Below are 16,430 nucleotides of genomic sequence, written 5' to 3'. Positions count from 1 at the left end.
ATTATTTTGACAACTAGAAAGAATTTGTCCAGGAGCATGTATCACAAAAAGTATGTATCATAATGTTTTATCAGTACAAAAAAGGGGAATCCCTTTATTGGACCCAAATAATTTTACTTAGTTCTTGTGGCTTAACTCCTGCAGAAAGAAGTTTATTCAAGCTAACCCAAAATACCTTTTACCACTGCCGTTTGAGTGGTCTTATGGTAAAAATTAAAAATCGGATGATATTTTATCTTTTTTTATTTTATTCTGTGTTTAACCTTTGGAAAATGCATTATATAGTTTATAAGCATGGGCAAAGTATTTTTTTATAAATCAGTTTAAAAAGCTAACTGCTGCACTATACTCTGATTGTATAGGTTTTTCAAGGAACAGATGACCAACTAAGGGATATGTACCAGAACCATCAGAGAACAGTAAAAGAGAAGGAAAGGAGATTAACAGACTGTCAACGTGAGCTGGATAGAGCAAGCAAAGAGTGTCAGAGATTCAACATAGAGAAATCAGAATTGCTTGTTGAACAAGGTATAATAGGCTGATTTAAAAAAAAATAATGCAGAAATGATTATCGAATATAATATAGACACTTGTAAAAGGATGAGTGACAGAATTTCCATGTTTAAATATTGGTGGCATCTTACCTCCTGCTGATCTGCCACTGCATTCTTTTGTCCCTCCAACTAGAATCACTGCATTAGAATAAATGCCTTTTTGTTGAATTGGTCAAAGAAAAAAATTTTGCTTTTAGATTTTTTTTTTTTAAATCTGTACAAAATACGGACTGAGAACTCCAATGCCTTGTTTCATTGCAAAGCAAGTAAAAGCTGTGATCTGCTGTTAATATTTACTAGTGAAAACTCTTCTGCCTTCATGGAGTCCAAACGTAGGTCTTGTTGAAGTCTACAGATGGGGCCTAAAATAGGGAAATGGTAAAATGTTGCAAAATGTGGGAATAATGGCAATGCTGATAGACCTTAAAAGGGGCATTGTTAGTAGTTTAGACCAGTGGTTCTCAAACTTTTGTATTGGTGACCCCTTTCATGCAGCAAGCCTCTTTTTACATTTAACACTATTATAAATGCTGGAGGCGCAGTGGGGTTTGGGGGTGGATGCTGCCAGCTCGTGACCCCCCCCCCCACCATATTATAACTTTGTGATCCCCTGATGAGTCACAACCCCAGTTTGAGAACCCTTGGTTTAGAGACAAAATTCAATGTTAATGTTTTGGTTTTTTTAAGAATTTACAAGACTGTTTGTAGAAGTGTTTTCATTATTTTTTTAAAAGTCAGTTAATATTTTTATTTATTTTAGAAAAATAACATCAAACTTGAAATGTAGTCTTTTAAAAAAAAAAAAAAAAAGTTAAATGTTGTTTTGAATACAGCATGTGGTAACCATCCTAGTTTCCTGGGATCACAGCGATCACATTTTCCTATTTTAAAAAATTGGAAAAGGTGGGGAGGCGTTCTCTCCTGCTGCTGTGTAAAAGACCCACACAAACTGGGGAAACTGAGTAAAGGTTCAGTCCTGCAAACACACTCACGAGTAAATGAGGATAGTCCAACTGAGCTCAGTTGACAGGTTCAGCCCTATTGACTACATGGGGGGAAAGTGACAAAGTGCTCTCAGATGTACAAAGTAAAAAACAGAAAAAAATTGAGATTTTTTTTCTCTGTCAGTCAGTTCTAGAAATCTTATACGTTACTTGATACAATAGTGGGTAAAAACAAATTTCCAGCAGAAGTGAGTTGGGTTTTTTGTTTGTTTTTTGGATGTCTTTTCAGTTTTCTCCCCCTTAGGACTTGTTTGTACAGTAACTCCTCACTTAACATTGTAGTTATGTTCCTGAAAAATGCGACTTTAAGCAAAACGATATTAAGCTAATCCAATTTCCCCATAAGAATTAATGTAAATGGGGGGGTTAGGTTCCAGGGAATTTTTTTTCACCAGACAAAAAACTACACACACACACACACACACACACACACACACACACACACACACACACACACACACACACACACACACACACACACACACACACACACACACACACACACACACACACACACACACACACACTATATGTTTTAAACAAACAATTTAATACTATTCACAGCTGATGATGATTGTGAAGCTTGGTTGAGGTGGTGAAGTTAGAGGGTGGAAGAGGGTGGGATATTTCCCAGGGAATGCCTTGCTGCTAAGTCAGTGGTTCTCAAATGTTCACTGGTGACCCCTTTCACATAACAAGCCTCTGAGTGCGACCCCCCCCCCGTAAATTAAAAATACTTTTTTTTATATATTTACCACCATTATAAATGCTGGAGGCAAAGCAGGGTTTGGGGTGGAGGCTAACAGCTCGTGACCCCCCATGTAATAATCTCATGACCTCCTGACGGTCCGACCCCCAGTTTGAGAACCCCTGTGCTAAATGATGAACTAGTACTGGGCAGAGCCCCCAGGGGTTAACACATTGTTGTTAATGTAGCTCTCACACAAGGCAGCACAAACACGAGGGAGGGGAGACAGCATAGCAGACAGAGACGGAAACACATCTTGTGTGTGGGGGAGAGAGAGAGATGCACACTGCCCCTTTAAGTAAGATGACCCACTCTTAAATGTATTGTCTTTTTAAGTGGATCAGGAAGTTGAGACCAGCAGCTGTTGCCCCAGGCTCTCTCTGTCTCTCTCCCTCCAGTCCCCACCCTGCTCTATATGGAGAAGAAGGGGTAAGCGGGGTCTAGGAGCAGGGGGGAGGGGGACACTCTGACATTAGCCCCTACCCTTCACTTCTCCCCTCTCCCCCCCCAGCAAGCAGGAGGCTCAGGGAGCAGCTCCAAGGCAGAGAGCAGGAGCAGCACATGGCAGTGGCGGGAGGGATAGCTGCAATTGCTAGCCTGCTGGCAGCTGCTGCACAGGGAATTTAGAGGAGCGGGGAGCTGATGTGGGGGCTGCCGGTCCACCCTGGTTCCAAGCCCCCACCAGCTAAGTGCAACAGGCTGCTCTTCCTGCAAGCAGTGGACAAAGCAGGCGGCTGCCAAAGACAGAAGGGAGCATTGCACAACTTTAAACGAGCATGTCCCCTAATTGATCAGCAACAAAACAGTGTAATCCGGGACGACTTTAAGTGAGGCGTTACTGTACACTGACGTTACATTGGTTTAACATAAATCAATTTAAAAAGCAATTTAGGTAAACTGTTGCAACCCTCTGTATGGGCACACCTGTGTTGATTTAAACCTGGTTGTATTCTGTAGCTTGTTTCTGTAAATTTACCAATGAAAGCTAAACTGGTAAAAGTCATGTTTAAATTATTTTAGCATCCACACACAAACTTGCCCTGATGAAGTCAGTTTAGCATCACACCTTTAGTGTAAAACGATGTGGGCACCGCAGACCTGACTAAAAATAAAAGTTGCCCTAATTAGTCTATGGTCATTGCCCACGCTAAGAGAAGTTCAAAAGTAAACAGCATAAATAGTGATAAGTAAACTAAACTGTTTGTGTTAATAAATCTAAAGTGGCTTTAGTAACATAAGAAATGAAACTTATTTCTTAAAAAAAAGACATTTTAAGAGTCTCTTCAGCTATTCCTAGAAACTGCTAAAATTCAGTTATCGATGCATGCGATTTAAAAAAATTGTATAGAAACATCCCTTCCAAGTGATTTGCATATTGAACATAATCAGATATCAACAATATAATATCTTGTTGATGTATACACTTCTAAATGTGTAAACGTTATTTTTGTGTGTGTGCACGCGCATGTGTGTGTATAAACATATTTGTGAAGGTCGTCTTCAGCTACAAGCAGATCGTCACCAGCAGGACATCAGAACCAGGGATTCATTAATCCAGACTTTAGCAGCATTGTTGGAATTAGATGGTTTTGAACGAACACCTTTTAATGAAAGGCAAATTAACAGTTTTCACAAGCTTGTGAAAGAGAGACAAGAAAGAGAAGCGGAAACTGCCAGTCAGTTAATGGTAAGATTTCGTCACCTTGCTTAATGCATTCTCATATCTGTTTTCATAATGCATGTGCCATGACAGCAGTAGAGTCATCAGAAGTTGTGTTCTTTATTTCCTAGTCAAATGTTCACAAGGGACCTACACTACCATTATGTGCATCCTTATCTCACAATTCTAATATTATACACACAGTTGTCAACAGTTTTTAGAATATGCTTGGTATTAGAAGATGCTTTATATTGTTCAGAGGTGGTGGTTGTTCAAATTACGCACAGTGTAACTTATCATAAGCTCTAATGTAGTGAAAAAGCATTTAATGCTTGGGCTTTGGCTACACTTGCACTTCAAAGCGCTGCCCCGGCAGCGCTTTGAAGCGCTAAGTGTAGTCAAAGCGCCAGCGCTGGGAGAGAGCTCTCCCAGCGCTGTCCGTACTCCACCTCCCTGTGGGGAATAACGTACAGCGCTGGGAGCCCGGGGCTTTGACCACACTGGCGCTTTGCAGCGCCGCAATTTGCAGCGCTGGAGAGGGTGTGTTTTCACACCCTGCTGCAGCGCTGCAAATTTGCAAGTGTAGCCAAGGCCTTGGATTGTAAGTTCCCTGGGGAAGGCACCATCTTTTTGTTCTGTGTTCGTACTGTGCCTAGCACATTGGGGTTCTGACCCATGACTGGGGCTCCTAGGTAGCACAGCCACCGACTTTTCATTGTGTTGGCAGGTGCTCAACCCCTGGCTGTGCCCCAGGCCCCACCCCCGCTCTACCCCTTCCATCAGTGCCACAGCTCCGCCTCTTCTGGCCCTGTTCCACTCCCACCCTGTCTCTTTCCGCCCCCAAGTGCACCACACCCCTGCAGCTCCCTGCTTTCCCCCTAGCCTCCTGCATGCTGTGAAACAGCTGATTGCAGTGAATGGGAGGCACAAGGAGGGATGGGGAGACGCTGATCGGTGGGGCCTGCCAGCGGGCAGGAGGATGGAGGGGTGGGACAGGTGCTCATAGGGGGGCTGTTGGTGGGTGCTCAACACCCACCATTTTTTCCCAGTCATGGAGCTCCCACAGAGTTGATGCCTATGTTAGGTAGTATGGTAATACAAATAATAATAATTCTGTTTAACATGAATGTCTAGAATTGGCTGGAAAAAATCCTCCTTGCCTGTGAAAAATATTGAATTTTTGAAAAAAAAAATTTTTATCTCACATCAGGAGAATCTAAATGGAATTTTTCAGTTTGTTCAGAGGACTGCCTGACTTCTGCTAGGATGGCTGACTCCCCAAACACATGGCTTCTTGGGTTGCCCAGCTTAGGAAGCTTGCTGCCCAGGCATTAAGGCATCCCCAGCTCCCAAGCTCTCTGCCAGGTGAACTGCTGACAAGCTAGGGAAGTGGGTAGATGAGCTGGCAAGAAACCAGGCAAGTTTTCGTTGGAAACCCGCCTGGTTTCTGTCAAAAGATTTGTCAAAATCAACACTTTCCTGCAAAATAATTTGATTTCAACGACTCGGTATTTTCCAACAGAAAAACGTTTTGGTGGAAAATTTCCAACCAGCTCTATTATTGGTCCAAAATATTTCAGCATGTTGCATTAGACAGGTGCCAATATGGTCATAGTGATCTGCTTATAGAAAAAAAAGTCTGTAGGGGGCTCTGTATAAAATAATTCAGCTGTAGATAATTGCTTAGTAACTGTTTTGGATGGTTTCTTTGTTCAGAGAGAATTTGCAGAAAAAGAAACAATGAAACAAAAACAGATAGATGAAATAAGAGATAAGAAAACTGGACTGGAAAAAACCATTGATCTGAAGTCAGACATTCAAAATAAGAAACAGGTTGAACTGAAGAATGTGAAATATGAACTGAATCAGTTGGAGGAGTCTTCAGACAGGATTCTGGAACTGGATCAGGAACTCATCAAGGCTGTAAGATTTTATATTTGAATAATTTAAATACACAACAGAAAGCATATTCAGTTGTCTTGATGCTTTTGGTCACATCAAGTATTGCAGATGCGGACAGCAGTGACATAATGAAAAAACCTGATCACTCCTGCAGTCCCAAAAAACCTGAAATCTACATCATATTCTGTGAGAGTAAACTATATTTTACTTGTTGGAATCAGGACCAAGAAAAATCATGACTGAAATGAGCATGGTGCCATGATTTTCAGTTATAAATTTATAACAAGCCATCCTTATTCAAGGGCAAGTTGTCTAATTGCTGCCTCTTTACTTGTGCCTTTTTAGCCAAATGTTTGTACTTTGCTTATAGCTGAAGAATTTAATGCATCGTGGAATTTCTCTACATAGTCTTTCCCTTAAGGAAAACTCTTAAGTATAGTTTATCATTCAGTGGATGCCAAAGAGCAAACAGGATGTGGATGAGGCACATTGAAGCCATGTTCTATCCATCTATCACCTTAACAGGGGAATGAAAACTCATGTTTCTTCTCTTTTATATTAGCACCCATCAGGGTAGTAGATGAGCAGTTGGGGAGGCTGTGCAACCTTGTTGGAGTCTTAACATCCATGTCCTCTTTTCTTTGTTTTACATCCCTTGTTAACAGCCCCATTTCACAGCCTTCCTCCTTCTGTATGGAGTCCTTTCAGATCATGTAATTGTCATTCCTTTATCCATCAGAGTTATTGCTGTTGAGAAATGAAAAGTGCTCCCTTCCTCTTGTCTCATTATCAGTCTGACTTCATTAGTCTTGTTCTCTAATTGGCATAATTATAAATCACATTTTAAAAATAAATCTTTGGTTGATTTTATTTTTCTGTTTAGGAACGTGAACTAGATAAGGCTGAGAAGAACAGCAATGTGGAAGCTCTTGAATTGGAAGTACAAAAACTTCAGAATGAGAAAGCAAACCTGGACAAGGTTCTTCAGAAATTGGATCAGGAGATGGAACAGCTAAATTTGCATACCAAGACAATCACCCAAATGGATATGTTTAGGAAAGACAAAGTAGCGTATTCCTTTTTATTTTCCTAGTATCGTTGTCTTAAGAAATTTACATGAATATCTTTCATTGAGGCTTTATGAGGAGCAGTTATTTCTCAGAATCTGACATCATTAATTGCATAAAAAATTCTTTGTGCCTTTGAAAAAAGATTTAACTTTATATGTACACTGAATAAAATAACAATTTATGTATTTAGAAAAGTATATTTTAAGAGTATTTTGTTCCCCAAGGTGGACAAAGAGGAGCAGATCAGAAAAATAAAATCTAGACATACTGATGAATTGACCTCATTGCTGGGATATTTTCCTAACAAAAAACAGCTTGAGGATTGGATTCATGCTAAAACTAGAGAGATTAACCAGACAAGAGACAAGCTTGCCCAGCTTAAGTAAGTATTCGTTTGCTCGATTCTGGCTTCAGAATTAATTTCTGAAGTTAGTTCATTTTGAAGTTGGAGAGTTTAATCCATTGTTTCTGTTCCCTTACTACAGTTATGTCTTGTTTGATTTATTATTGTTGTTATTTATTGTTGCATCTTAAAATTAATGCATATTTAAGGTCAGAAGGGACTGTATGCTAATCTAGTCTGACCTTCTGCATAACACAGGCTAAAAAACCTCACCCAGAAATCTCTATATCAAGCCCATAATTTCTGTTTGTAAAATTATTGAGGCCCCAGTCCTGCAGTGGGATACATATTTGGCAGACCCCTTATAGCTGTGCAGAATCCAGCTGAAGTTCATAAGACTCAATATGGATCTAGTTACAAGATTTGGGACTTGATACTGCAAGATTCAGAAACATGAAATATAATGATCTGTCAAGAAATATACTTTTCTTGAAGAATAGAATGACAATTTGATTTGGGTTTCTTCCCCTTATGGTTGTAGAATAATGTTTTATTCAATAATATAGGTCTGATTTTTTTAAATTGGAAATATCCACGTACCAGGTACATTCTGTAATGAACTTTGCTTATAACTGTTAGGAAGCGGTCTAATTTTAGAACTCCTAACAAATATATTTTTGCTTATGTAACTTAGCCCCCTTTCACAAGGATACTTAAGCCAAAAGACAGCTCAAAATATTTTCAGAAAACGGATTAGTATTAGGGCTGTCAATTAATTGCAGTTAACTAATGTGATAAACTCAAAAAAAGTAATCGCAGTTAAAAAATTAATCGCGGTTAATCGTACTGTTAAACAATAGAATGCCAATTGAAATTTATTAAATATTTTTGCATGTTTTCTACATTTTCAAATATACTGATTTCAGTTACAACACAGAATACAATGTGTACAGTGCTCACTTTATATTTATTTTTTATTACAAATATTTGCACTGTAAAAAACAAAAGTAGTAGTATTTTTCAATTCACCTAATACAAGTACTGTAGTGCAATCTTTTTATCATGAAGGTTGAACTTATAAATGTAGAATTATGTACAAAAATAACTGCATTCAAAAATAAAACAATGTAAAACTTTAGAGGCTATAAGTGCACTCAATCCTCCTTCAGCCAATCGCTCAGGCAAACAAGTTTGGTTACAATTTGCAACAAATAATGCTGCCCACTTCTTGTTTAAAATGTCACCTGAAAGTGAGAATAGGCATTCACATGGCACCATTGTAACTGGCGCCGCAAGATATTTACGTGCCAGATGCACTAAAGATTCATATGTCCCTTCATGCTTCAACCACCATTCCAGAGGACATGCTTCCATGATGATGGTGCTCGTTAAAAAAATAATGCGTTAACTAAATTTGTGACTGAACTCCTCAGGGGAGAATTGTATGTCTCCTGTTCTGTTTTACCCCCATTCTGCCATATATTTCATGTTATAGCAGTCTTGGATGATGACCCAGCATGTTCATTTTAAGAACACTTATATTTCACAGCATATTTGACAAATCGCAAAGAAGGTACCGATGTGAGATTTCTAAAAATAGCTACAGCGCTTGACCCAAGGTTTAAGAATCTGAAGTGCCGTCCAAAATCTGGGAGGGACGAGGTATGGAGAATGCTTTCAGAAGACATAAAAGATGCAGAAACTACAGAACCTGAACCACCGAAAAAGAAAATCAACCTTCTGCTGGTGGCATCTGACTCAGATGATGAAAATGATCATGCATCGGTCCACTCTGCTTTGGATCATTATCAAGCAGAACCCGTCATCATCATGGATGCATGTCCTTTGGAATGGTGGTTGAAGCATAAAGGGACATATGAATTTTTAGTGCATCTGGCACATAAATATCTTGTGGCGCCAGCTACAATGGTGCCATGTGAACGCCTGTTCTCACTTTCAGGTGATATTTTGAATAAGAAGTGGGCAGCATTATCTCTTGCAAATAGTAACCAAACTTGTGGTCTGAGTGATTGGCTGAAGTAGGATTGAGTGGATTTTCAGGCATGAAAATTGTACATTGTTTTATTTTTGAATGCAGTATTTTTGGTACATAATTCTACATTTGTAAGTTCAACTTTCATGATAGAGAGATTCCACTACAGTACTTGTATTAGGTGAATTGAAAAATACTATTTCTTTTTTTACAGTTCAAATACTTGTAATAAAAAATAAATATAAAGTGAGCACTGTACACATTGTATTCTGTGTTGTAATTCAAATCATATATTTAAAAATATAGAAAACATCCAAAAATATTTAAATAAATGGTATGCTATTATTAACAGTGCAATTAATCATGATTAATTTCTTTAATTGCTTGACAGCCCTAGTTAGTATATAAGTGGAGTAAACAATAATAAAAATGAAATTCAGACTTCATTTCTAGGAAGTTATGGTTAGGGATATATCATTTAGAAATGGATTCCAGAAATAAGCTAGAAAACAAAAATAATGTCTTGGCAGAAGAACATAAGAATAGCCATACTGGGTCAGATCAAAGGTCCATCTAGCCCATTAGCCTGTCTTCCGACAATGGCCAATGCCAGGTGCCCCATTGGGAATTAATAGAACAGGTAATCATCAAGTGATCCATCCCGTCGCCCATTCCCAGCTTCTGGCAAACAGGCTAGTAGACTTTTGAAATGCAACATATTATCCCATTCTTCAAATTAGTAAATAAAAAGTATTATCCAATGCTTTATATTATTGAAAGTATTCTTTATAGATTGGCTTTTCAGCCAAAACTGGCAGGAATTTGTCCAATGTGGATTTGAGATTCAAACTAACCTAATAGTTTCTGGGCTATAATGGTTTGTAAACTTGTTTTGGTCCCCATCTTTAATATAAGAATTCACACATTCCTGTTTCAGCAAAGAACTAGCTTCAGCAGAACAAAATAAAAACCATATCAGTATTGAGCTAAGAAAAAAAGAAGAGCAGTTGTCCAATTATGAAGACAAACTTTTTGATGTTTGTGGAAGCCAAGATTTTGATAGTGATCTATACAAACTTCAGGATGAAATTGAAAAAACTTCAAAGCAGCGAGGTAAGTTTACTTATTTCTTCACTTTCTTCTAAAGCTCTTTTTAAACTTAAATTCCAAGTCCTAAGACAGTAATACTGCCTGTTATTTGGAGTAGTGAGTCCTTGTGAGATGAGCAATAGTTAATATAAAACCTGATATAAGACCCAACCTGAAGGTGCCATATTTAAAAATAAAATTAAAATCATTTTTCCTTAGTTTTATTCTTTTACTTCTATATTGCATGTAAACAGCCACGAAAATATTTTCATTCCCTCAGTGAATTTGCTACCTTATTACTTCATTCTTATAAATTTACTAGTAACTACTTTGACATAGTAAATATTTAGGTCCTGATCCTGGGTTGTGTCAAAGCTGGGAGAATATTCCGCTACCTGGATCTGCCAGCTATACAAACAGTGCAAATGAGCAGCTCCAGAGTGGCCACAGATGTGGCTCGTTGTGTCTAATGTTAGCAGAAGAGTCTGGTAGTATTGAAAGAAAATTACAGTCACTTTCACAATTGATTTACTTAAGAGAGAGCAATTTAAACTAAAATATTCCCTTGTTCTGTTAATTTCACAGGTATCAAATTTGTTTCCTTTTATAGTGCAACAAATTATTGTTGCAGATTTGATTATTCACAACTTTAATTGACAAACTTTAATTTATTCTTTTAAAAACAGCTATGCTTGCTGGAGCAACAGCAGTTTATTCACAGTTTATTACACAACTGACAGATGAGAACCAGTCATGTTGCCCAGTTTGTCAGAGGGTCTTTCAAACCGAGTCAGAACTGCAAGATGTAATTAGCGATCTGCAGTCCAAGTTACGTCTTGCTCCAGATAAACTGAAGTCAACAGAGTCTGAGCTTAAAAGAAGAGAAAAGAAGCGTGATGAAATGATGGGGCTTAAACCAATAAGGTAAGGTACCACGCAGAGTATACTACGCTTCTTGTTACACACTTTTTAAAGGAATCATATTATTCCAAATGATGATAGTTTCTGTGTGTTACAAAGAACAAGGATAAATGTGAGGAAAATATTTTGGAAGTAGATAATTCAACTCTCAAAACGCTAACTCTCGAAAGTGTCGTCATGTCAATCTATAATAACTAAGAGCTTTGTCCTCTACTCAGTTTAGACTACTATATGTTTGACAATTCCAGGACTTTCACGTTCCTGTTGAGGGCTAGGCAGAGGAATTGGTTAAGTGTTGCTTCTTCAGTGGTCATGTCCAGTATAAAAAAATCCTTCTTTTTCTTTCACTTTTTAACATCTATAATTATTAAAATGAAATTATTTATGCTGTTACTAAAATGTCTTCATTCTACTTCATGTTAAATATATTTGCTGAAGCGGCGGCTATGTTGCTAAAAACAAACTGTGAAACAAGCTCACCATTTTACAAACATTTTGTTACAGGAGATATAAATCAATTATTTTTATTAATCTCTTTCTGTTTCTGAGAAGGTTGTGTGAATTCAGACCTTCTGGAGCAGAAGCTCTGAACTTGGGATCTGCAGGGACCTCCTAGTGGGTCCACAGCACCTCCTCTATATTTCTGAGGGGGGGGGGTGTGTGTGTGTGTGTTAGTTTGTTTGTTTTCCTGCCTTTTTTGGAATCCATCCTTGTATCTGTATACTGCTAATCCATCCCTGCATGGATTGAATTTTATCCCTTGACATTAGATCTTTCTAAGAAGCAGTTTAATTATTGTTGTCTTTGAAATTTACCAGATGGCACCAGATAGTAGTTAATGTTTTAAAAAAAAATCACCAGAAGGATCCCTGCAGATCTCTCTACAAAGATTAATTCTCCTTGCTTCAAAATTGTCTGCATCTTTTAAACTGGGAAAAATGTATCACACAAGGCACTTTGAATGACTCTCCTTTTCTTCTCTCCCCACAACTCCCCCAAAACAAAACTGAAAAAAGTTTAGCATTTATGTCAGTACCAACAAGATTTGGGGTTGGGGTGGAAAACGCATGAATTTTGCAGAGATGAAGGGTCTCCAGGCTCAAGAAGTTTTGGGAGCCTGTTTTCTAGTAGACTCTAGTTAGCTCAGGGTTGCATGGGACTTAGTGTGTAAGAGAAGGGGAAAATAAGTACACAATATAAAAGCTTTTTATGCTTTTCCTTCACAAGGTGGTAGTATTGTATAGTGGTTTTCTGTACGATCTGAGACTAGCATGAGCATGTTGCTTTGATTAGTTTTCTTGGCTTTGAACTGATCTTAACTGACTGAAAGGATAGGATCTGTTACCATAGATTGATAAATGAGATGACCAGATGGGCAGATTTCAGTAAGTGACAGTAAGATTTCTGTAAAATAGTTCCATCTGCTCCAATTTTAAATCATAGCACAAATTACCCATTATTTTGAACTTAAGCTACTTTAAACTTGAACTTTAAATGGGCAATTGTTATTATGGATTTATATTTTATATTAAGGCAGACCATAGCTGAACTTAAAGAAAAGGACATACCAGACTTAAGAAACAAGCTACAGAATGTAAACCGAGATATTCAGCGCCTAAAGAGTGATGTTGAAGAACAGGAAACTCTCTTAGGAACAGTTATGCCTGAGGAGGAAAGTGCCAAAGCATGTTTACAAGATATAACACTTATGGAAAGGTACCAGGTAATTTACTAGACTTATTAATTAATAAAATAACACTCCCTTAGTGCTACCTTGGTATGCAGTCCATCACAGTGCCTCGAAATGTTGAAGGATCTCAAAGACAGTAGAGGAAAAAGAGGATTTAAAAAAAATAATACCAAAATTATCACAAGTGGTTATGGGTGATAGTAATATATACTTGTATAATGACCTTAATTTCAGAGGATCCTAAAGTGCTTTACAAACAATTCGCAAGCATCACTGGGTTTTGTAGAACGCCATGGTGGAAGTAGGGGAGAGATCTTTTACCTGTGTTCTCACTTTGGAAGCTACTCCTAATTAGTGACTGATCTGTCCTTTACAACCCTAACCTTCTGCCACTCTATTCCAACTCTTCCTGTCTCTGGGCTTCATACTATGTGCCTTTCCAAATATTGTCCATTTGCTATAGCACCATCCACATACATGTGGGGGCAGCATTTGCCCCATAATTAAGTGAAAAAATTCGTGCAGCACTGAATAAGAGAAGATAAATTCAAGAATGTTCCTAATTCTGACTGATTTTTAAAAAAAACAAAGCAATAGCTGACATTGTGCCATGGTTTGACACAACTGAAACTGTATTTAAAGGTGTTGTGTCAACTGGGCAGGAAATAAAGTATATATTTCTGCATCCTGTATGATTTGAATCATACTGATTTCAAATTCCCTTAGTTCTGAATACATCATTATATATTTATTACTCTGGCTACATTTTTCCTTTCTTTGTTTCAACGGACCTTAAGTGTAAGATTTTACAATTGTGCCTAATTTAATAACATGGACTACAAAATGTCATCATCAATTTTGCACACCAGAATTTTTCAGATAGAAACCCTTGTGTGAATGCTGTTTTTTCCCATGCACATCTGAAGTTCTGAATTTGCAAATTTTGTCTATAGTATAAACTCAGTTTCTAATAACCTCATCCATTTGTACATTTGTTTTAAAAATAAATAGTTCGTTTTAGATTAAAACACATTTTTTGGTATAAGCTGCTCTGAATTTGAAGTAGGGTAAGTGCAGGATTGTTTTCTTAAAGTTATTAAATACAGCAATCAACACTACAAAAATTTTAATGTTTTTTCTTGTTGTTATTTTCAGACTGATCTAAGGGATGTTGAACGAAAAATTGCCCAGCAGGCCAATAAGCTGCAAGGGGTAGACTTAGGTCGAACTCTTTTAAAAGTAAGCCAGGAAAAACAAGAAAAAAAACACCTGTGGGATACAGGTAAATCATACAAGTAAACTGGTAGTTTCCCAGCCTCTGTGCATTTTGAATATTGAAAGTAATTTTTTGAAACTTCTTTTATGAAAGTCTCTATTTTAAAGTATATGCTTATTTATATTTTTAATTTTTAAAGCAATAGCTGATAATTTAATATATTTTAATGAAATCTTATTTCAGGCATACTGCTTCTCATTTTTCATTGGAATGTTTTCTGTGTTATGATCCATCATATGATACTAAGAGTAAGATTTCAGTTAGTGCAGAGTGAAAGGTTTTGGTTAATATAATGTGGGGGGGGGTATTTATTTTTCTGCAGTTACTGGTAAAATTGAGTTAAATCAAAAACTTAAACAGGACCAGCAGACTCAGATCCAGCAGCTAAAGAGTACAGTGAATGAACTTAAAGCAGAGAAGCTACAAATTTCCAGTAATATGCAGCGTCGACAACAACTGGAGGATCAGACTGTGGAATTGTCCACTGGGGTTCAGTCTTTATACAGAGAGATCAAAGTAAGAAAATCTAATAGTAGTTTCTTATTTTTGTGGAAATACTATTAAATATTGAATTTAAGTGGAGTACACTAGGATTAACTTTGTCCTATTTTAACATTATCAGTTATCATGGAAATTAAGATTATTTTTTTAATTCCTCCTGTTTATTTTGCCACCATATAAATTTGGGGACCTATTGCACTATGCATCTGCATATTCACAATTTCATTAACACTGAAAAAATAAACATATTTCCTTAAAAAACATTCCAGATCACAGAAAAACCAGGTGTGTTCACATGCATTCATGTGTTTTTTTTTCACAATTTTACAAGCAATAACAGGAAACAATCTCTAAGGCACTGAGAAGATAAGGATGGATTTCTAATGGAAATTAAGCATCTTGGCTTTTTTTCCCCCCCAGGAGGCGAAGGATCAGCTATTTCCTTTGGAAGCAACTTTAGAAAAACTTCAGCGGGAGAAAGTAGATCTAATCAACAAAAAGAACACAAGTAACAAAGTAACACAAGAGAAGGTTAGACTACTTATCACATGTTAGTAAAATGTATTTTGCTTAGGTTGGGATAGTAGAAATTCAGTCAATTAAAATGACACTTTTTTAGACAAAGGTGCAGGGGCTTTGTCATAAGGAAGTTTGCCTTGTTTAGAATTGTGGTAGATTTACATAGTAGAAGATTAATGTGAAGCAAACTATTAGATGTGTGAGATTGTTTAGAATTTACATTGGTACTTTACAATTCTGATAACAATTAATTAAAAATCAATAAAATGTAGTAATATAAATAGCCTTGTTAGAGGAAAAAAGCTCCGTGTAACAACAGTCAGTAAAAATAATTACGCATCTATCTGCTAGAAAATATAACATTTAAATGTGTTTTGAAAAGTATGGTAATGTGAGATAAACTGGATTATACCTGGCTTTTAAAAACTAAATGGTTTCACAGTTATGTAAGCTTTAGCTATGATAATGATCTGCACTTTGAAAATATTCTGTACTTAAAGTTTATGCAGTTCTGTGAAGTATATATATTTCTTAGACATAAACCTATATTACATTAGATATTTTTCCCCACAGATAAATGAGATCAAAGAGAAAGTTAAAAATATCCTTGACTATGTGAAAGAAATTGAAAAATATATTCAGGGAGGAAAAGAAGACTATAAAAAGGTAATTTTATAATGAAGAGAATAAAAATACTTAAACTTTATTTTTTGTTAAACTAACAAAATTTCCTTTCTGTATAGCAAAAAGAGTCTGAACTTGATGAAGTAAAAACTCAACTAGCTGATTGTGAGAAACAGAAAGAAAAAATAAGTAAAGAAATGGGAACAATTAGACAAGACATTGATACTCAGAAGGTAGGTTCCTCCTTGTCTTGATTTATGATAGAATATATACTGAATGATCCTGTAGGAGGGTCCAGGCAAGTGGTCCCTAGCACCCAGGCAAAACTGCGGTGACTCAGGAGTGACCCACGCTGGCACAAGGGTCTTTCCATGTAGATCAATTTGCCTGATCAGGACCTTAGTGAGAATAATTACCATGTATCAGCCCCCAAAAGTGCAAGGTTTACACATTCTAAAGTAGATGCATTCTTGAAAAGTTGGGTCTATAATGTTCAGTTTACATGGTAGTCCAAAAGAGATAAGTATATAGTATAA

The 16,430-nt window shown here is 37.0% G+C and overlaps 1 protein-coding gene across 2 annotated transcripts in view; it reads left to right on the top strand.

The window, feature by feature from the left end:
- Positions 1-16,430, top strand: part of RAD50 (RAD50 double strand break repair protein) — a 45,466-nt gene that overhangs the window by 11,399 nt on the left and 17,637 nt on the right. For both annotated transcript variants that reach the window (XM_045027651.1, XM_045027652.1), the window contains exons 8-20: positions 363-528; positions 3,800-3,993; positions 5,683-5,889; positions 6,752-6,934; positions 7,163-7,320; positions 10,212-10,387; positions 11,050-11,287; positions 12,818-13,007; positions 14,130-14,256; positions 14,573-14,766; positions 15,172-15,282; positions 15,844-15,936; positions 16,014-16,127. In XM_045027651.1, the coding sequence (XP_044883586.1) occupies positions 363-528; positions 3,800-3,993; positions 5,683-5,889; positions 6,752-6,934; positions 7,163-7,320; positions 10,212-10,387; positions 11,050-11,287; positions 12,818-13,007; positions 14,130-14,256; positions 14,573-14,766; positions 15,172-15,282; positions 15,844-15,936; positions 16,014-16,127 (2,151 nt within the window). The remainder of the gene's footprint in view (positions 1-362; positions 529-3,799; positions 3,994-5,682; positions 5,890-6,751; positions 6,935-7,162; positions 7,321-10,211; positions 10,388-11,049; positions 11,288-12,817; positions 13,008-14,129; positions 14,257-14,572; positions 14,767-15,171; positions 15,283-15,843; positions 15,937-16,013; positions 16,128-16,430) is intronic.

The sequence above is a fragment of the Mauremys mutica genome, chromosome 8 (assembly GCF_020497125.1).
Source record: "Mauremys mutica isolate MM-2020 ecotype Southern chromosome 8, ASM2049712v1, whole genome shotgun sequence".
NCBI classification, from domain to species: Eukaryota; Metazoa; Chordata; order Testudines; family Geoemydidae; genus Mauremys; species Mauremys mutica.
This window is presented reverse-complemented; position numbering and strand designations above follow the sequence as displayed.